General features: G+C 40.7%; 2 protein-coding genes across 2 annotated transcripts in view; one reads left to right on the forward strand and one right to left on the reverse strand.

Annotated features, from left to right (window-relative positions):
* LOC126805043 (peptidyl-prolyl cis-trans isomerase CYP65) overlaps nucleotides 1–22,084 on the forward strand; it is a 309,510-nt gene that overhangs the window by 39,522 nt on the left and 247,904 nt on the right. The window lies entirely within an intron of this gene.
* LOC126805067 (uncharacterized) lies at nucleotides 11,758–12,940 on the reverse strand. The gene is made up of 3 exons (XM_050532163.1): nucleotides 12,806–12,940; nucleotides 12,549–12,687; nucleotides 11,758–12,469 (listed from the first exon to the last, which is right to left on the reverse strand). The coding sequence occupies exon 3, from the start codon at nucleotides 12,459–12,461 to the stop codon at nucleotides 11,811–11,813; it is 651 nt and encodes a 216-aa protein (XP_050388120.1). The 5' UTR covers nucleotides 12,462–12,469; nucleotides 12,549–12,687; nucleotides 12,806–12,940; the 3' UTR covers nucleotides 11,758–11,810.

A 22,084-nucleotide genomic window follows, 5' to 3' on the forward strand; every position in this document is an offset into this window, starting at 1 on the left:
TAAATTGGGATTGCAAGTCTCCAATCATATAGGATTTGGAGATGAGGGGTTTAACAAGGAGGTAAAGCTTGGAGTTGGTGCGCACATTGGTTTCTATGTTCATATGCGAGATATCAATGACTTCATCCTCATCACCCCTTGCAAGGGCAAGGGAGACAGCAAAACTTGATGTCACAGTCTCAAGGGTGGACAACATGGATGCTTGAGGGAGGATGGAGATTGACGACAAGGGTCGTCGAATTGTTTTAGGGTTTGGAAAAACTATCAGAGCACGAGCTCTATTGAGCGGCTAGGTTTTGCCTCCTAGTGAATATCGTTTTTAATGAAAGTAATCTATAAAACAAACACACACACAAAAAGAGCAACGAACAATCTTCCAATTATAAAACTTATTGTACATAACACCATCGAAGTCAGAATTCAGTACACGTGTCTCCCCCAACAATTAAAACTCAGAATTGAAAAAATAACAAAGGAAAGACCCGCCAACCTAACAACAAAATCTCATTTTGATCAAGTAACGAATTGAACCTTATATATATATATATATATATATAGTCCCTATCCAGAGTGAAGGTTCACTCTGAAGTTTCAGAGTGAAGTTCCAATTTTAGCACACTTTTCGGTCAAATTTTTTCACCATAAGCGATTCAATATTTAGGTATGATATTCAAGATCATCTCTACAAAATTTCATCTAATTCGGACATTGTTAAGGTATTGAAATTAGATTAAATCAATGAATGAATTAAAACTGTTCAACGTGAACCGTTCGTGTAAATCTCAATTTTGAAAGCTCAAATCACTGTCAAATTGGATGAAACTTTATAGAGATGATCTTGAATAGCATACCTAAATATTGGATCGCTTATAGTGAAACAATTTGACCGAAAAGTATGCCAAAATTAGAACTTCACTCTGGATAGGGACTATATATATATATATATATATATATATATATATATTCACACACACGTTTATTTATTCAATTCAACCTATATATTGTATATAGATACACACAGTTGTAGATCACATATTGAACCTTAATTATATCTTTTCCCCCGTCCTTTTCTTGTTCTCGTTTCAATGTTCGTGAAACATCAAACAAGGAAAGCTTAATTATCTTTCATAACTCATATTATGGATGTAAAAGTGTAAACAAACTCAATCGCAACTCCTAAAATTATTAGTAATCAGAGTTATGATAGGAATCACTAAGTTCTGTTGAAAAGAATCTATACTTTACCGACTTTGTCACCAAAAACATAATCAAATTAGTTGGTAACTTGAGAAATATACAAAGTTTGGAGGAGATAACCACAATGATAACCACATATGGCCATGATTCTTTAATATATCTTAACCAAAAAAGCAAATAGGTTAATCACATAAACTCACCCGAACACAGATGCGGTGGCAAATTGGCCATGTCAAAATCAGATATAAATCAAAAACAAAACCACCAAACCCAGAGATCACAAAATTAAACCCATTTACCTTTATAAATTAGTAAAGAAGAAGGAGCGTGACACAACTAAAAAATGGCAGTTCTTTGCCGACTGAATTATATTCTCTTCTCTTCTCTTCTCTAGTTCTATTGTAGACCAAACTCCCTCCTGTCTTGAAAACCAAACGAGTACATATCATCTTCCTCTTCTCTGTTTATGCCTTCCTTTTCATCTTGGTACGCACGTGATCTCGCTCTATGTTGCCTTGGATCATCATCAAATTTCTAAAAATCACAATTTTCATCTCTATTTCAAATTTTCAGTCCCATATGTGATATTCAACCCCAAATACACGTCAGAACTAACTGTGACACGTACATAAAATAATACGTGTCAATCAGTTCTAGAGTAGGCCCGCCACTGTAGATTTAGAAGCTACTGTAGCTAGCCTGACTCGTATATAATACAGTAGTTAATCTGGCTCGTCTATATTATATAGTAAGTAAGTCTCGTATTATCTCCATTATATTTTTGTTTTCAACTATTTTCATTTTTATTTCAACTTACGTACGTAGAATGAGACACAGTACTGAGTATATGATCCCTTACATAATCTTTCTTTTTTCGATTACAACCTGCCCTATAATATGATCATTTCGGCCGCCATATAACATTAAAACTCTTGTTCTTAACTAGTGTCGTGCTAAAATTCTTTTTTATCTACATTTTCCTCATCTAGTTCCTTGGAGGCTTCGTGTGGAGTGGTCCAATTGCTTGCATCAAATCTCCCAAATGCATTTTAGATCGAACCATATTTTTCGCGAGGGCAATCAAGCTGTTGATGCTCTTGCTAATTTCGGTGCTTCTTCAAATAGTTTTACTTGGTAGGATTCAGTTCTAGATTTTCTGGTGAGTCATTGTAATAGAGATCATTAGGATTTCCTAATTTTCGTTTTTTTTACTATTTTTTAATTAATTGAGAGATAATTGTGTTTGTTAAAAAAATTAAATTAGTGCTTTCAAATGGGCTGGGCCTGGTGCCGCAATGTAACGTTCATCCCCTGTGGACAAGGGTTTACGACAGCATGAACGGACAGAAATCCAGTCAACGAAACCGGTGTCGTGGATGAGGTCGAGCCTCTGTTGCAAAACTTCCGACGAATTGGAGAAAGGTCCATGTGAAGTCCCATGTCCTAACACCGTGTTATGTCGGCTCAACTTGATCCTACCCGGGTAGGGTTTCTTCGATCCTCTATTCTATCATATTTTATTCTTTTCATGGTCTTTCCTTATTTGCCTTTGTTTGTCACCTTTCTGCTTTCCTTCACTATTAGTTTTACCTCCAGAAGTTGAGTGGTACTGTGGCAGTGAAAGTAACAATGTCTTATTAGTAACTAAAGTTGCGGATGGAAGGGTGTACACAATGGAATCATGTATTGCTGCCGCTGCAGATGGAATTGTAGACCTGTGAAATTTAATAAAGTAAATGATCTTCGTTAAATGATTAAATCGACTAAGAGCCTAACAAAATTGCATACGTGGCCTAAAAGTAAAAAAAAAGTTAGTGCGGATCCGAATAAAACTTGTGTCAGGATATAAATGGATGATCGTAATCAAAGCTATGTGATTCCGACTTAAATCGAAAATTGAATGTCATTGACGATTCGAAATGGTAATCGGACATTTGATTAAATTAATAAATTCCTTAACGGTTATAATTAAGTCAATTATTTTCTGTTTAATTTAGTTATGAGAATAACTAATTTTAAATTAATCAGAAAATACATATTGATTTAATTATACAATTAAAGAAATTTATTATTTTAGTGTTAATAAAATAATCTACAAAATAGAAACCTTGACACTATAAATATCCCTTTCAACATGGAGAGAAGGAGGATTTTGAGACTTGAGAAGAAGAGAGAAAATCACTTGAGCAAGATCACTCTCGACAAATCCCGAAGTCTCTCAAGTCCACGAAGATCATCGAGTCCATGAAGATCATCAAATCCACGAAGATCATCAAATCCACGAAGAATCGTCAAGCGGCCAAATCGCTCGTTCTTCATCAAATCCAAACTCAAGTCCACGAAGAATCATCAAGCGGCCAAATCGCTTGTTCTTCATCAAATCCAAATCCAAACTCAAGTCCACGAAGAATCATCAAGCGGTCAAATCGCTCGTTCTTCCTCAAATCCAAATCCAAATCAAATTCAAACTCTCAAGATCAAGTGCACGTCACCCTTGAGTCAAGTCATACATGGAGATAGAATCAGAGGAGTTCACAAAGATTGTAACCCCGCGCTTGATATTCAATAAATTACATTTATTTGTACACGTATCTACATTCTCTTATTGGTTTTCAGATTATCGTTCTACAAATTGGCACGCCCAGTGGGACATTTTTGGCCTCTCATCTCCTTCTTCAAAGAAATCGAATCCGTTTGTGCGATGGCTTCCAAGAACAACTAAGTCGTTCCAACGAAGAAATCCAAGTCCACAACCGCGAGGTTAAGCAGAGAGGCCGAGCTGGTCAAGAAGTCCAAGCAAACATCCTCCAAATCAAAGAATGAACCGATTGCCCCTTTCACCCGGAGCGTGGCTAGAGCTCAACCGACGACGTTCATGGCACTTGCTAGTAAGCCTCGTCAACTAGTCATCACCTTGGAGAGCTTGGGAGCAATAGAGCATGCCCTTTAAAGCGGGAAGAAGCAAGTGTCAAAGGAGGAGGAGCCAAGTGAGCAATCTCTTCTACCAGTTCATGGTGATGGCCATATCCTAGAAGACGTTTTCTTTAATGACAAATCAAGCATGGCATCATACCATGGAAGTCCCAAAGAAGATGGCCCTATCCTAGAAAACGTTTTCTCTAATGACGAATCAAGCACGGCATCATACCATGGAAGTCCCAAAGAAGATGGCGATAACTTTCATTCTATGACACATGAATCCTCTTCTGACAATGCACAGGTCTTGGTGACGGGGGCATCCACAGTCGAGGAGCAACTCTCCAATCTGTTGGAGATGGTTGAAAAGCTCACCCGAACGGTTGAAGAAAAGGATGTGCAAATCGTTGAGCTCTATAGCAAGTTGGAAGACCACAATGATGAGAACTCCACCAAAGGGTCGCCTGGCAAGAGAAAAGTAAATGAAAAGGGAGAAACGTCCAAGAACGATGGCGACTCGCTTGGTTCCTTGTCACTCCAGCAATTGCAAGACATCATCACCAACTCAATTCGGGCTCAATATGGAGGTCCTTCTCGTGACTCCATCACTTACTCCAAACCTTACATGAAGAGGATCGACAGCTTAAGGATGCCGCTGGGGTATCAGCCACCAAATTTCCAACAATTTGAAGGTAAAGGAAACCCAAAGCAACAGGTTGCCCACTTCGTGGAGACTTGCAGTAACACCGGGACAGAAGGCGATCACCTTGTCAAGCAGTCTGTTCTCTCGTTGAAGGGAAATGCCTTCGAGTGGTATACAGACTTAGAGCCGGAGTATGTTGACAGTTGGGACCAAATGGAGCGCGAGTTCCTTAATCGATTCTATAGTGCAAGGCGGACGGTGAGCGTGATGGAGCTAACTAACACGAAGCAACGGAAGGATGAACCCACGATCGGCTACTCACTTAGCCTTGATTGCAAGGATCGACTGTCAGAGGTGTCAGCCGTTGAAATGTGCATCCAAGGCATGCACTTTGATTTGTTATACATCTTGCAAGGAATCAAGCCTCGTTCTTTCGAAGAGTTGGCTACTCGAGCCCACGACATGGAGCTAAGCTTGGCAAGTTATAAGGGAAAGAATGAAACCCTAGTCGACAAACGAAAAGACAAAGCCTTCGGAAGCAGATTTGACAAGGTTATGAAGAAGCCTTCCAAAGAATCAATGATCAACAATACTGCACCGGTTAAGATCTCTACGCGGGATAAGAAAGAGTTTAATAAGGTGGAACCTCCTCAAACCTACGATAGGAGTAAACGCACGTTAAAGGAGATGGAGCGAAAGACGTACCCGTTCCCAGACTCTGATGTGGCGGGCATGTTAGAGGATCTGCTCGAAAACAAGATAATAGAGCTTCCGGAGTGCAAACGTCCAGAAGAAATGCATCGAGTCAATGATCCGAAGTATTGCAAATATAATCGCCTCGTTAGTCACCCTATAGAGAAGTGCTTTGTTCTCAAGGATTTGATAATGAACCTCACCAAGCAAGGGAAGATTGAGCTGGACGTTGACGACATTGCTGAAGTCAATTGCACTACCGTAACATTCGGGTCGTTCGAGCCAGTTCCACTCTTTTTTCACCCGATGAAAGCACTATTTTGTTTCACAAAGGAGGCGCGCGAACATAAGAAAACCAAAGAAGTTAAAGAATGTCATGCTTCCACGCCTATCCTCCAAGTTGCCTCTAATGCCGATGATGAAGGATGGATATTGGTCACCCGGAGAAGAAATCGCAAAGGTATGATGCCAAACTCACCAGTTGCCCGACGAAGTCATAAGAAATCACCTCCCCGAATGGAGGATAATGGACGAGGACGTTTTGAAATGAAAGTCGTTCCATATTTGTGGAAACCTCTTCGCCGGAACTTTTAAATAGAGCAATTGCCCACAAAACAACCGAATGTCACTTCAATGGCCATGAGTTGTGAAGTCATCTCCAAAGAAGATGAAAAGCCTGAAGCAAGAGAAATAGGTGCAAGTCATGTGTTAAAGAAGAATGAGGTGTTGAAACAATTAGAGAGTCTACCTTTCCAACTTAGCCTCTCTAACTTGATGCAATTGCCAAAATCAACGAGATGCACACTTGTGGAGTTGCTTATCGACGTAAGAAAACACTCCACAAGCATGAAGGAATGTGGCGTGTGTGATGCATATTATGATACCATTCACTTCACGGATGATGACCTCCAATTGGGCTCTAAGCCACATAATCGGCCTCTTTTTGTGACAGGGTACATGCGAGAGCGGAAGTTGAATCGCATGCTCATAGACGAAGGATCAGCAGTAAATATCATGCCCAAGTCAACCATGTCTCAACTCAGCATCAACGTTGATGAATTGTCTAGGAGTCATCTCATGATCCAAGGTTTCAACCAAGGAGGACAAAGAGTGATATGGATGATCAGACTAGACATGGACATTGGAGAGCTAAAATCAAACACCTTGTTTCATGTCATCGATGCCAAGACCTCGTACAACTTGTTGTTGGGACGACCATGGGTACATGAAAATGGCAGCGTGCCATCCATTTTGCACCAATGCTTCAAGTTCTATCGCGGAGGTGTGAAAACCGTGGTAGGAGATACCAAACCTTTCACAGAAGCCGAATCATACTTTGCGGATTCTAAATTCTACACAGATGAGGAGTCAGTGAAAGAGGTCCTTCCGGTCGGAGTACTCTCCACGGGGAAAGTCGCTAAAGTTAGGGAGAATGATGCCAAATCAAAAGATATTGAGCTTCATGGTGAAGTGTCGCAAAAGGTCTCATCTGAAGTGGCAACATCGTCTGCAGAAAGAAAAGTCAGCAATGCCTTTCCAGTCCTTCGCTATGTTCTAAAGTCTAGACGAAGGGAGGGGGAATCTCCATTTGCGGGGACAAAGTCACAAGAGTGTCCACGAAAATTAGAAGAGAATGATGTGAAATTGTTAAAGGAGGAGTCAACATTGCCATTAATAAAGATGAGCAACCAAAATCCCACAAAGCAGCCATTAAAGGGGTTTGTCAAACTAATTCAAGGTAAGACGGAACATGGATCGCTGCCCAAGAAAAGAACAAGTGAAGGGTTCGATCCTAACGCATACAAGCTGTTAGAAAAGGCCGGATACGACTTTGGTTCATCAAGCAAAAAGAACGACCAGACCGCAGTAAGGATGGCGCATCAGCTCGATGAGTCACAAAAGAAGTTAAGAGAGCAAGGGGTAATAGTTGATTCTTCTAAAGTTGGTCTCGGTTTCACTTCAAGCAAGCCAATCAGAATTTCAGGAAGGAAGAGGGCGGAGCAAGCCAATGTGCAACATATCAGTGTCGAGGTAGTTGAAGAGAAGAGTCAAGAGGTTCAGTCGACCCCTCACATTTCGTCGTTCGATCGCATTCGTCTAAATTCCCGAAGAGCAACATTTGAACGCATTGAAGGATCAATCACAAGGGTGTCGGTTCTAGACCGTGTGAACATGACAGCAAGTAGAGGTTCAGTCTTCAATCGCATCGGTAGTACAACCACTCGGCCTTCCGTATTCAATAGGATATCAAGTTCAGACAAAGATAAGAAAAAGTCAAACCTCATTCCGCGAAAGCCTGCGTTGGAAAGGATCCAAGCACCTGAGGAACGACAGATATGCAAGCGGAAGACAACTTGTAGTCGAGCGGAGAGCAAAGAAATCCGAAGTCTTATCCCGTCGCGAATGAAGAGGCATTGTGTGTTAGAAGTGGATTCCACAGATCAACTCAAAGTTAAGCAACATACCATCATATTGACTGGCCAAAAAGGAGATAACAACACCAGCAACCTCGATAATGACGGTGAGGATGACATTGTCGAAACCTCTTATCATGTCACGGTGGCAGAAACAGATGCTGTAGAGGAAGACGATCATGAAGATTTTGAAATTGAAGTAGACGAAGCTCCTCCAGAACTTGAAGATGGGGGGCAAGCCACTATGGATGAACTTAAGGAGATTAACTTGGAAACATAGGAAGACCCAAGACCTATTTTTGTGAGTGCGTCTTTAAGTTCTGAAGAAGAAAACGAACATCTTGATCTGTTGCTCGAGTACAAAGATGTTTTTGCTTGGATGTACAAAGAAATGCCCGGCCTAGATCCAAAGGTAGCAGTTTATCGACTTGCTGTCAAACCAGAGGCTCGGCCGACCAAGCAAACACAAAGACGCTTTCGAACAGAACTTATTCCTCAAATTGAAGCAGAAGTTGATAAGTTGATTGCCGCGGGCTTCATTAGAGCGGTTCAGTATCCCAAGTGGATCGCAAACATTGTTCCTGTCAAGAAGACAAACGGAAAAATTCGCGTTTGTGTAGATTTTCGTGACCTAAATGAGGCATGTCCAATAGATGATTTCCCTCTACCAATCATAGAGCTCATGGTGGATGCGACAACCGGGCATGAGGTTTTGTCATTCATGGACAGATCATCAGGTTACAATCAGATAAGGATGGCCTTAGAGGATGAGGAACTCACTGCATTTCGAACTCCCAAAGGAATTTTTTGCTATAAGGTCATGCCATTCGGGTTAAAAATGCCGGTGCAACGTACCAACGTGTTATGCACAAAATTTTCGGTGACATGCTGCACAAGTATGTAGAATGCTATGTTGATGATTTGGTTGTCAAAACAAAGAAAAGAAGTGATCAGCTGCAAGATCTATGAAGAGTGTTCGACAGGTTACGCAAGTACCAGTTAAAAATGAATCCTTTGAAATGTGCATTCGGCGTCAGTTCTGGAAAATTTCTTGGATTCATCGTGAAGCACCGAGGCATCGAGGTGGACCAATCCAAAATTAAAGCCATCCAGGAAATGCCAGAGCCAAGAAATTTGCGCGAGTTAAAAAGCCTCCAAGGACGACTTGCCTTCATCAGACGGTTCATATCGAACCTGGTGGGCCGCTGCCAACCATTTAGTCGACTCATGAAGAAAGATGTTCCATTTGTATGGGATGAAGCTTGTTGTAATGCCTTTGAGAGCATAAAGAAATACCTGGCGAATCCTCCAGTGTTGGGTGCACCTATCGCCGGGAAACCTCTCATCAATTACATCGCGGCTCAAGAGAGATCGCTTGGGGCCCTTCTTGCCCAAGAAAATGAAGCCAAAAAGGAGATAACCTTGTACTACTTAAGTCGGACCCTCACCAGACCTGAGCTGAATTATCCGCCGATAGAGAAGATGTGTCTTGCGCTCGTCTTCGCCATTCAAAAGTTGAGGTATTACATTACATGCAAGCTTACACAATGCACTTGGTGGCGCGAGCCGATCTAGTTAAGTTCAAATTATCTAAACCAGTTCTAACCGGGCGCATGGCTAAGTGGCAATTATTGTTGAACCAATACGGCATCGTATATGTGCCAGCCAAAACAGTGAAAGGACAGGCGTTGGCCGATTTCCTGGCAGACCACCCTATTCCAGCGGATTGGGAAATCTCAGATGAATTCCCGGACGAGGAAGTCTTCCTTGCAGAAGTCATCCCTACTTGGACGATGTTTTTCGATGGCTCGTCTAGGGCAGACAGAGCAGGGGCTGGTGTTATATTTGTCTCTCAACAAAAACAGATATTGCCATATTCTTTCACTCTTGGGGAACTGTGCTCCAACAATGTCGCAGAGTACCAGGCGTTGATTATGGGATTGCAAACAGCGTTAGAAATTGAAATCCAAAGTCTCGAAGTGTATGGGGACTCGAAGTTGGTGATTGATCAACTGCTCACTAATTACGAGGTCAAGAAGGAAGATTTGGTACCTTATTTCCAACTCGCCACACAACTCTTGAAGGGCTTTGATAATGTTACACTCATACATGTACCACGGAAAGAAAATCAAATGGCAGACGCATTGGCAAACTTGGCGGCGACCTTGACATTGTCTGGAGACGAAATTTTGGACATCCCAATTTGCCAAAAGTGGGTCGTGACAACAAAACTTTCACTTCAGTGTGCTAGTTCTCATGTAGTGTCAGTTCACACCATTGATGTTGAAGATTGGAGGCATCCTTTCATCGACTACCTTGAGCACAACAAGCTTCCCGAAGATGCAAAGCAAAGGTAGAGCATCAAGCGGCAAACACCGCGCTTCCTCTACTACAAAGAAACTTTATATCAGAGATCATTTGACGGAGTACTCCTTCGATGCTTGGGAAAAAATGAAGCGGTCAAAGCCATGGAAGAGGTTCATTCTGGAGTATGTGGAGCACATCAGTCAGGACCAAAGTTACATTTCCAAGTAAGCCGACTAGGGTATTATTGGCCCATCATGGTCAAGGATTGTATGGAGTATGCACAAAAATGCCAAGCTTGTCAGTTTCATACCTACTTCATTCATCAGCCACCTGAGCCGTTGCATCCGACAATTGCTTCGCACCCGTTCGATGTCTGGGGAATGGATGCAATCGGACCCATCACTCTGAAATCATCGGCCGGTAATATGTACATTTAGGCAGCCACAGATTCCTTCTCAAAGTGGGCGGAGGCGATACCGCTGAAAGAAATAAAGAAAGAAAATGTTGTGGACTTCATTACGGGAAACATTATACAACGCTATGGTATACCGCGATGCATCATCACGGACAATGCCAAGTACTTCTCGAATACCGCAACAGAAAAGTTGAGCAAGAAATTTCACTTCAGGCTTCACTTCTCTTCGATGTATAACGCTCCGGCAAATGGATTGACATAAGCATTCAATAAAACGCTCTGTAACATTCTGAAGAAAACTGTAAGCAAGAAGCATAAAGATTGGCATGAGAAATTGGGCGAAGCTCTCTGGGCTTATAGAACGACGTGTCAGACAGCCACAAATGCTACACCTTATTCTCTCGTTTATGGTGTCGAAACCGTGTTACCATTAGAGAAAGAAATCCCGTCATTGAGAATTGCTTTACAAGAAGGTCTCATAAATGAAGAAAATGTCAAGTTGCGCCTGCAAGAGTTAGAAGCTTTGGACGAGAAGAGGCTTGACGCACAACAACACCTGGAATGATACCAAGCTCGGATGTCACACGCCTTCAACAAAGGTGTTCGACCACAGTCATTTCAAGTTGATGATTTAGTACTTGCTGTTCGAAGACCCATCATTATGACGCACAAGTCCGGCTCCAAATTCAAGTCAAAGTGGGATGGTCCTTACGTCGTCAAAGAAGTTTACACCAATGGAGCTTACAATATTGTGGCGGAAGACGGTTTGAGGATCGGTCCCATCAATGGCAAGTTCTTGAAGAAGTACCATGCTTGAAAACGTCAAAGTATGCTCAAGTCTGCATGAGTTTAAACTGCGCAAGACACAAAAAAAAAATGCTCCAAGTCCGCATGAGCATAAACTGCATATGACACAGAAAAAAAAAACAAAACAAAACGCTCCACGCCTGCATGAGCTTAAACTGCACGAGGCACCCAAAAAAATTAATAAAATAAAAAAATAAACCCTGGAACTACGTGATGACTTGATTCCTTCTTTAGAATGATACGTAGGCAGCTTGAGAATAACAATCTTAAGTTCAGTCACATAAAAAAAAGGGTTTTGTTTGCCAATCATAAAGCAAATTCTTATTTCACCGACAATAAGTTGAAGTTCAAAAGCAATTGATTACAAGATGATTGAAGAAAAAAAAAAGGAGCAAGTCCTAAGCATTCAAGTCAGCTATCACATCCATGTCAAACCCTTGAAGCTGCTACGATGTTCTTCAAAATTGGCTCGCAACTTCTTCGCTTCTTCAATCTCGGTTACAGTCAATTCTGGAATCTCTCGGATTTGGCACTTCTTCTGTTCTAGATCAGCAAGTCTTGCATCGTGAAGAAAAATGTCTGCATCTAGTGAGTCCAACGTCTGCTCTAGCTTCTGTTGTTCTTTCTTCAAGTTCTCAAGAGACTCAAGTGTAGACTGACGCTGATCAAAACTAGTTTGTCGAATTTCTTGGGCTGTCGTGATTTCAGACTCTGTCTCTGCCAATTTTTGGGCGCTTGTGCCCATGGCGCATTTGTGAGCGCATGCAAGCCTTGCCGAGTCATATAAGGTAGCACTTGTCATCAACCGCTCCAGTTTATTTTTTATTGTTGATGGGTCGACTCCATATTTGCTAAGTTCATTCGTCAACATATCAAGCTCATTCCTCCCCGCAATAATCATCTTCAGAGAATACGTCGCTATCACGCCTTCTATCTTTGCACAAACTTCCGCAGCTGCTCGTATGCAGATATCGCGGAGCCATTGACTCGTGTCCACTACCTCAATATCGCACACATGAGCTTCAGGAAATATTGTTTTTTCTGAAGGCTTTGTACTTCCCGCCGCCATGGAGAAGCCTGTGTATATGAGGGTGAAAATAAGCATAAATTATTAAAGAAATATGGGAAAATAATATATGAATAAATTCGCGTGCACCTCTCTGTTCAACTGGTTGTAGTGCACTCTCCTTTCGGCGTACGTCCTTTTCTGAGAAAATGTTAACTGCACACTCCTCAAAAGGACATCGAACGCCGTCACCTGAGCAGACTTCATCGAAATAACCGATATCTTCGAGCTGGGAGGAACATAATTGGATTAAGTTGGCAAAAAGTGAAATGTTGAATATGATAGATAGCTAAAGGGGATGAGCACAAAGAAAAAACAAATACAACAAAAATGGTTTTAGTGAATACCTCAACATGCGCAGGTACGGGTTTTGAAGGAACAGGAACATCCCGAAGAAAATTTCCGCCAAGATCAAAGTCGGCATTAGGGTTGAAGTAAATAGGTCCAAGATCAGCATCATCCCTCTTTTGACGCTTGAAGTGCACGTCACTATGGTACTACTGCTGCTTCTACTATGCCTTCTAGATGTAGCAACCTTCTCCTTCGACTTGGAACGGAAATATGCTGAATCTCCGATTCCTTCCAAAACTGGAGGAGGTGGAATCTGATAATTATCAACCAGGGGCAAAGCTTCGGCGGAAACCAAAATTTGGAGAGGATTTGTCGCACGGTCATCTCCTTTAGCTTTTGGTGGCTCTTATTGTGGGAAATTTACAATGGTTATCTTCGTAGGCCTCTTCGATGCATAGCGATGAACTTTGGACCACCATTCGATGTAGTCTTGAGTAACATAAACTTGGTGATGTCACTTTTCATAGGCAAAATTACATCACCTTTGGTGCCAAGCTTCGTCAAGCTATCCCAAAGCGAGTATGTCCGAGTCAAAGGTATGGGTCGACTATCTCTTTGGAAATCTCCGGGAACACCCTGAACATATCCGAATTGTCGACTGAATCGCTGAGGGTTATAGGGTTCGACTACTCGCCAACTATCTTGCCGTATGAGATAGGTGGAATCTGAAGGAAGGGCTCCATGGGTGTCAACGATCAGTTTGCGCACACTTGAAACTTTGGCGAATCGTCCCATTCGAACATTATCACAAGCGGTAAGCAAGGCACGGGCTCGTTCATCATCAAAATTTCTTGCCGACAATTCCCCTGAAATATGAACCATTAAAGGCCTGAAGTTTTCTGGACGTCGAGAGAAGAAATGAGTGCGGAAATACTCCCCCAACCACCCATACAAGTAATGAAAAGGAGCACAGTTGGACAGCTTCCGGGATCACTCGAGACGGATATGGCATTTAAACCCTGGTATATATTCGCCAATACGGGAACTGCTAGACAATAGTGTTGACCTCGCGCCATTCTCTGAGCGATCTTAAAAACTCCCGGACGAATAAAACCGGAATCACTCTTCGGAAATACGAATAAACAAAGCCAGCACACATAAAAGGCATAGAGATAAACAGATTCCATGCTTGCTTCTTCTATGCCTAAGTCCTCGAATGGTAAAAGATCTTTCGGAGTTCGCCGACGAATCCCCGGAATGGCGCCCGATAGATCATGAGTATTAGTGGGCGCGTCCCTCTTATTTCGTGTACTCATGGAAGGAGGCCTCTTGTATGTCATCTCACTTTTGTACCAATACCGTATCCACGTAGCTATCTTCACATTGCCACGCTCCCTCTTGTGCAATCTATGGTAAGCAAGGAACAAATAACGACAGCTCTCAGGGATGAGAAGCTCCCCTTCTTTACTCTTTGCATAAAATTCGGCAATGGGTGGAACAACTTCATCATAAAACCTCCCAATGATAGGCAAGCCTCCAATATGCTCCAGGTCCAAAAGAGATATAGACATCTCCCCTTGCGATGTGTGCAGAGTATTTGTAGCAGGGCACCAATACTCACAAAAAGCTCGCACAACAGGAGGAAAACGATCGTAGCTGAACAATGACGCAAACACTGCTCGATAGAGGCCCGTTTTCTTGATGAGGTCTTTGTTTCGGATTAAAACGTCTTCTACCCACTCCCAGTAGCACTCTTTGTAGGTAAAACCGCCGGTAGTTCGAAAGGTACCCCATCGCGCAGAGTTATTAGATATAAAGTCGTTGAGAAGCTTGAATGACACCGTGGGAGCCTCTTCGTCACAATGTGCAGACTTCAGCATCAAAACGTCTGAACTTAACTCCTCATTGCTGACTTAGACAGTCGAAAGCTGCTACTTGACGGTTCACTGCGTGAGTCCACTGCGAGACGAGAGTGGAACTGCCATAAAATGGAGCTTTAAAAGCGAATGACCCAGTAAGAGAGGGATATACGGTTAAAGTGGTGCCTTCTTGTTGCTCATCTTCAACATCGTCGAGGATAGTGATCGTCTCGTCCTTGAAACTCTTGAAAGCCACCATGGTGAATGTGATGCGTAAAGCCTAATACGTTTTTATTGACTGCTGTCAAGTCTATGAAATGAGAGCAATCAAGCGATTAGGTCATTTACGTTCTTCAAGTCCGTCAGAAATCAACGCGTTTCGAAAGAAAGTCGAATGGTTTGATTGACCGCAGCGCTCGAATTGTTGTCAAAATCCTACAAAAAAAGAGGGTCAAGAGTCAAAAGTAAAAAAAAACGTCAAAAGTAAAAAAAAATGTCAAAAAAATCAGAGTAAAAAAAAGTCAAATGTAAAAAAAAGTCAAAATCAGTATAAAAAAATCAGACCAACAAAAAAAAAGGAACCGATTGCATGAAAGCACGGCCACACACAATCAATGAATGATTAATCATTCAATTGAACGTTCAAACCCTGTCTCAAAAGTCACACTCCCTTTATTCTTGCTTCTCTTTTCTCTTCAGTGGCCGACAATCTCAAATGACAGCATGACTCTTTCCACTAGATACTCAACTTGATGGATCTTCACAAAGAGGGCATTTTGGCCGAGACTGAGTCTCAATTTTTCGATCCCAGTTTTCTTGATGCCCTCATATTTTCTCCTGCCGAGCACGAGCAGCCAGTGATCTTGAGAGCTAAGCTGCCTTTCTTGCAAGAGTTGTTATATGCAAAACATATATCTGAAGATGAGTACCATACCTGAAAGAGGCCACTGCTGCAGGGCAAAGAGCTGAGATTGAGGCGAGATGTAATTGTTTCTGGGCCACCACTGTAATTGACTTGAAGGATGACAAAAGCTTAACGGACAAAGAGGGATCGAATTCAAAGAGCAACAAAGGGAAGCATGGCTCGGCAATGAAGCAAATCAAAGGAGTAGCTTCGGTATTGGGGTTTTGTTTCGCCGTACAAACAAGGGGTAAAGAATAGAAGTTTCAATTTACGGGAGACTACCTTTTTTTCTTCTGTGTGTTGAATTAAGAAGATTGCAGGAGAATAAATAGAGAGTTACAGAGAGCTTTATGAGACAGAATGATGAAAAATGACGTTGTTGCTCGCACTTACAATATGTTGATGAGTGGTTTTGGAGTGGTTTTTGTCAGAAAATAAGGATATTGTTGAATGCAAGTATTAAAAAAAGATCTTGAAATATGGTTGAGGGACTAGCACGTGCTACCAAAAGCATGATAGTATTGCTTTTGACATAAAATACATAAAGCCAGGAAACATGGTGAGGATTGACTGATTACCACCCAAAAAAAGCAAATATGTTTTCAGTTGCTTTTTTTTGGGTGGGTGCACCAACCTTTGCATGATTACTTTTGTCTCAACAAAAAAAAGGAGCTCCACAAAAGAAGAAACACCTTCGTGTAATGACTTCACCTTGCTCTTGGCAATTTTGCCGATTTTGACTCAGTCTTCAATAAAGTCAGTGGTAGTAGGTCCATCATCTGGAAGAGAAGACAGAAGTCCCTTGATTCCACCCCAAACGCCGTACCCCATCACCACAAAAGCCTTACCAGGCTGCATGTCCAATGTGTGGGACGGGTGTAAGTCCAATGCAACAACATTGTTATTGCTTAACAGCGGATAAGCAGATGGTGGGGATTTTCTTTTGTGTGTGGGTTCGTGCTGACCTTTGTAGACACGTGAGCAACATGAAAGTCTAGTGTGTTGGTCGTAGCATAATAGACCATGACAAAATTATTTGGCTCCAATTTACAAGTACCTTGCAAATTCTAATCACTATGCTGCCCAAACTTTGAATTCTAGAAAGAAGAGACGCACTCCTTTTTAGTGATAGATGTCTCTGAAATTGAAAGTAAACAGGAAGTACAAATCAATTTAAAGTAAAACATGTTTTTGGTGTTCGAAGCTCTATGCAATTAAACAAAATAAGATATTATATGTTTTTGAGCTTCAGACAGCTATATGATGAAAAGATTACTACAAAATTGCGGAGCCTCAAAAGCTAGCTCCACAAATTCTCAAGATCAAGTGCATACTTCAAGCTGTTCTTCCGGCACGTGACGACGACATGTCTGCAGCCCAACTTGAAGTGGGGGCATTTGTAGACATGTGAAAAATAATAAAGTAAATTATCTTCGTTAAATGATTAAATCGACTAAGAGCCTGACAAAATTGCACACGTGGCCCAAAAGTCAAAAAAAAGTTAGTGCGGATCCGAATAAAACTTGTGTCAGCACATAAATAGATAATCGTAATCAAAGCTACGTGATTCCGACTTAAATCGAAAATTGAATGTCATTGACGATTCGAAATGGTAATCGGACATTTGATTAAATTAATAAATTCCTTAACGGTTATAATTAAGTCAATTATTTTCTGTTTAATTTAGTTATGAGAATAACTAATTTTAAATTAATCAGAAAATACATATTGATTTAATTATACAATTAAAGAAATTTATTATTTTAGTGTCATTAAAATATTCTATAAAATAGAAACCTTGACCCTATAAATACCCCTTTCAACATGAAGAGAATGAGGATTTTTAGAGTTGAGAAGAAGAGAGAAAATCACTTGAATAAGATCACTCTCGACAAATCCCGAAGTCTCTCAAGTCCACGAAGATCATCGAGTCCACGAATATCATCAAATCCACGAAGAATCGTCAAGCGGCCAAATCGCTCGTTCTTCATCAAATCCAAATCCAAACTCAAGTCCACAAGAATCATCAAGCGGTCAAATCACTCGTTCTTCCTCAAATCCAAATCAAATTCAAACTCTTAAGATCAAGTGCACGTCACCCTTGAGTCAAGTCATACACGGAGATAGAATCAGAGGAGTTCACAAAGATTGTAACCTCGCGCTTGATATTCAATAAATTACATTTATTTGTACACGTGTCTGCATTCTCTTATTGGTTTTCAGATTATCGTTCTACAATAATTTAAAGCTTACTGTGTAGTCTGCAGTCTTTCAATTTCCAATAGTACAACGGTCATAAATCTTGTGATTGATTTACCGGTTTTAGGAACAAGAAGAGGAGTGAATGAAGCCAAAAGTGGACCAGAAATTAACCTATGAATAAATATCTGAACAACCAAGCTTTGATCCTTCTGTTGGATTGTTGCTTACACATTGATTACATTCGACTAGCATTCATAGCTTTTCTTTTCTTCTCTGCTCTTTTCTTCAGATTTCTACTTTCTCGATCTTTTCCTTCACTATGAGGGTACCTTGAGAAGTTGAGAGTAGTAATGTAAACCTGTCATATGAATAAAGTAGCAGATCGAAAACACAATCATATCGTACTGCTGCAGCTAGCTGCTGGAAATTAAGCCCGACTGCATACGTAATCTGCATCTTCATTTCGCCAATAACTACGTCATAAAGAAATACCGTATAGACTTTACTGTTTGATGGAACAAGATGATCGAGCAGCGAAAAATGTATGCATGTACGTATAAGAGAATCCAAAAATAAACCAGAAAGTAATTAACACTGTAAATTGATATTTTGAACGACCAGAGATTGATGCCTCAGTATGGTTAATTGTTACCTGCATGCATTAAAGTGATTCAATCAGATATAATAAATGAGTGTTATTCATACAAGTTCAAGTTCAGATTATACATTTATAAGAATCATCTAAACACTTAACACAAAAGTCAATTACTACAACTACATAAATACAATATGTCCATAAGTCAAGGTTGTTGAACTAAATGAGGGCAAGGTGACATGAGATGCAAGCACTTCATATGAAACTTTTCCTTAGATGACACTAGATGAAAGACGATTAATGAGGTGGGCACATGTTATGACAGCATCACCCCAAAGATATTTAGGCATGTGGACACTAAAGAGAAGACAACGAGCTATATCAAATAAATTACAATTTTCCTTTTCGGATACCCAATTCTGCTCAGATGTGTAAGGACATGTTGTTTGATAAACAATCTCATGTGTTTGAAAGAAATCCTAAAAAATACGGTTCACATATCCCCCCCCCCATTGTCAGAACGACGAACTTTAATTTTGGCATGGTATTGTGTTTGGACATTGGTATAGAAGTCGTGAAAAGCCAAAAAAGCCTCGTCATTGGTTTTAAGAAGAACAATCCATAAAAGACATGTGTAATCATCAATAAATGACACATAGTACCTCATACCCGATATAGTAGGTTCTTTCGAATGTCTCCAAACATTAAAATGAATTAATTAAAAAAACGCTTTTATTAGAAATACTAGGGGAATAAGTAGCTCGATGACTCTTGCCCAAAACACATGTTTCACAACGTAAAGTTGACTCATCCACACCAATAAACAAAATAGGCATAGATTTTTTCATAATACTAAAAGATGGATGCCCTAAGCGACGGTGTCATAACCAAACTTCACTTAACTTATCAGAAGTGGAGATTAACGCGGTACGGGACTGTGCTCCTGGTTTCTCTCCTGCATATGTCTGATCCAGATGGAACAACCTGCCCATCAGATATCCCCGACCAATTATCTCCTCGGTGAGAAGATCCTGAAGTATCACATACATGAGAAAAAATATCACATAGCGTTTAGCTTCAGTATACAGCTGTGGGACATATATCAAATGATGAGATAAAGCGGGTACATATAGCACATTATAAAGTTTTATTATGGGAGTAATACGAACTGACCATTTTCCTAACACATGGACAACCTCACCATTAGCATTAGTAACATAAGGTACTGGTGAAGAGGATAATACAGTAAAATAAGATTTGTCATAAGTCATATGATCTGAAGCACCAGAATCAATAATCCATGTATCAGTACCAACAAATCTAGAAATATTTAAAGCCATACCAATCTTACCACGACCAGCTATTGATGTTGTGGGTGTTGCTCCTCCGGCTGTATAATGATCATATCTGACCATACCATAGATATGTGGTTCTTGTACCAATTGAATTGATGCATTTGCCTTATGACGATAATTAGGCCTTTTAGGTCTAAGATGCAGATACAACTTCCAACAAGTCTCACGGACATGGCGAGTATCATTACAATAAGAGCAAGGAGGACGAGGCTGATTCCCAAAGCCTAGTGGTGGTCCTTACTTATGAAGTAGAACTGAATTTGATTGATGAAGGAGTGGTGCTGGAGATCTTGCCTGAATAGTAAGGTTAGAAACTTTAACTTGTGTTTGATTAAGGCTTTCTTACTGAGACTCATCCTTATGGATATATGTGAATGTTGTGGTTAGGTTAGGGGGTTCTGTCATTCTAAGCAGCTTTTTTTAGCACTGTTATGCTTTGCATCAATACCTCTCAAAAAATGGTGAACTCGTTCAAGCTCCTTTTCATTTTGGTACCAAACAATATCCTTCTGATTCTTGATCTTGCAAGGACGTTTCATATCAATCTCAGCCCAAATATTCTTCAGCTTAGTGAAATATTGTGCCACTGGTTGCCCTTTTTGTTTCATTGTTTTAAGTGGTGCACATTAACTTATGACCCCGTATGAAATCAGATTCATTAGTATAGAGGTCTTCCAATGTCTTCCATATTGCATGTGCAGTATTACATGTCTCCACCAGGTCAACTATATCCTCATTCATAGCTTTGTATAATACAAACATTACAAGACTATCATCATCTTCTCATTTAGTGTAGGTATAAACAACATCTTCACTGGGGGCTTTAGTTACCCCAGTTACATGTCTTATCTTGTGCATTCCTCTGAGATGAGCTGTCATAATTCTATTACATTTACGGAAATTTGTTCCATTGAGTTTGGCTCCCCCCCCCCCAAAGAAACCACTTTTAGAATTCTTGACAGATACTTCAAACTTCTGAACATCATTGGCCTGAAAACTTTCTTCTGTTCCAGAACGCATTGTAAAAAAACAACGGATCATTAGTGATGCAGCGGAAAAGAACGATAACAATCTGCTTCAGGTGAACCTGCGCTATCGGTGCACTTGCACTGACATGGGAGAAAACATGTGAACCTGCACTATCGGTGCACTTGCACTGACATGGGAGAAAACATGTGAACCTGCACTATCGGTGCACTTGCACTGACAGTGAGAAAAACAGGTGAACCTGCACTAGCGGTGTAAATGCACTGAAATCTGGTCGGAATATTAGAATCGGGTCGTTGAAGGCTACATCCAGGTCGGATTGATTTCTTCCAAGGGGACGACGGTGTCTGAACAACGGTGCTTGCTCGACAGTCTGGAAGCTTTTGAGAAAGGAGCCGAACAATCTGGAGACTTCGACTACGGGCCTCAACGACGGCATGAAACATAGATGTCGAACGACTAGCTCGAAGAACACTACCGAATTTCACACAGCAATACCGAGACCTTTAACACTGTCTGACAAAACACAAACGCCAGACGTACACAACACTGATTTGAGACAAGAAAATTCTAACAATGAGGTTTTACTTGAAAAAGAAGAAGAAGGAAACATCAAACCCTTTTGGATGTGCTCTGATACCAAATCAGATATAATAGATGAGTGTTATTCATACAAGTTCATATTATACATTTAATCATCTAATATGAACACTTAACACAAAAGTCAATTACTACAACTACATAAATACAATATGTCAATAAATTAACAACTTCATAAGTCAAGACGTTGTTAGGTTAATAAAGTTGTTGAGCTAACGTATTCAACCGACACCGATGACGTACGCACAACTGTACGTGTCTCTTACTCTCTTTCACAGATATCGAACGCACTTCACAGAGTCCGGAATTGCACCAGCTATATACCTACGGAAGAAGTTAATCCTTCATTAGTGGATACCTCATTACAGAGGTATTAGTTAAATGATCCAATACAAGGTTTCATGGTGGCATTGATGTTTGCTGTCCAACTGGTGACCTTAATCTGATGTGAAGTCGAGCGCTGAGATTACCTGGAATACGTAAAACTTGAGGTTGATTAATTTTACAGTTTTCCTTCAAACAAACCAGATCGAGATGCAAAAATCTCAACGTAAAATTTTCATTGCAAGTATGACGCATCAAATTAATTTCATGAATAGATTCAATCATTTTAAAGATTTTTCTCGGCAATGGGGTTAAACAATTGAATGCATGAAGCCCTGAACGAAATTATAAGAAATGTATGCGTAGGATAAATTAGAAAAATAAATGCCTGCGCGTTGTAGCGGGTTTGGCTATTTTGCAATTTACTTCACGACTTCACGTAATAGACCAATTAATAATTTGGGTGGAATTCGGCCTAAACGGTTCGGTTTGGGCTCAAACTGAAAACT

Source organism: Argentina anserina, chromosome 1 (genome assembly GCF_933775445.1).
Source record: "Argentina anserina chromosome 1, drPotAnse1.1, whole genome shotgun sequence".
NCBI lineage: Eukaryota > Viridiplantae > Streptophyta > Magnoliopsida > Rosales > Rosaceae > Argentina > Argentina anserina.

Excerpts from the sequence above, each read along its gene's own strand:
- LOC126805067 (XM_050532163.1), bottom strand. The coding sequence starts at position 12,461 with ATGGCGGCGGGAAGTACAAAGCCTTCAGAAAAAACAATATTTCCTGAA.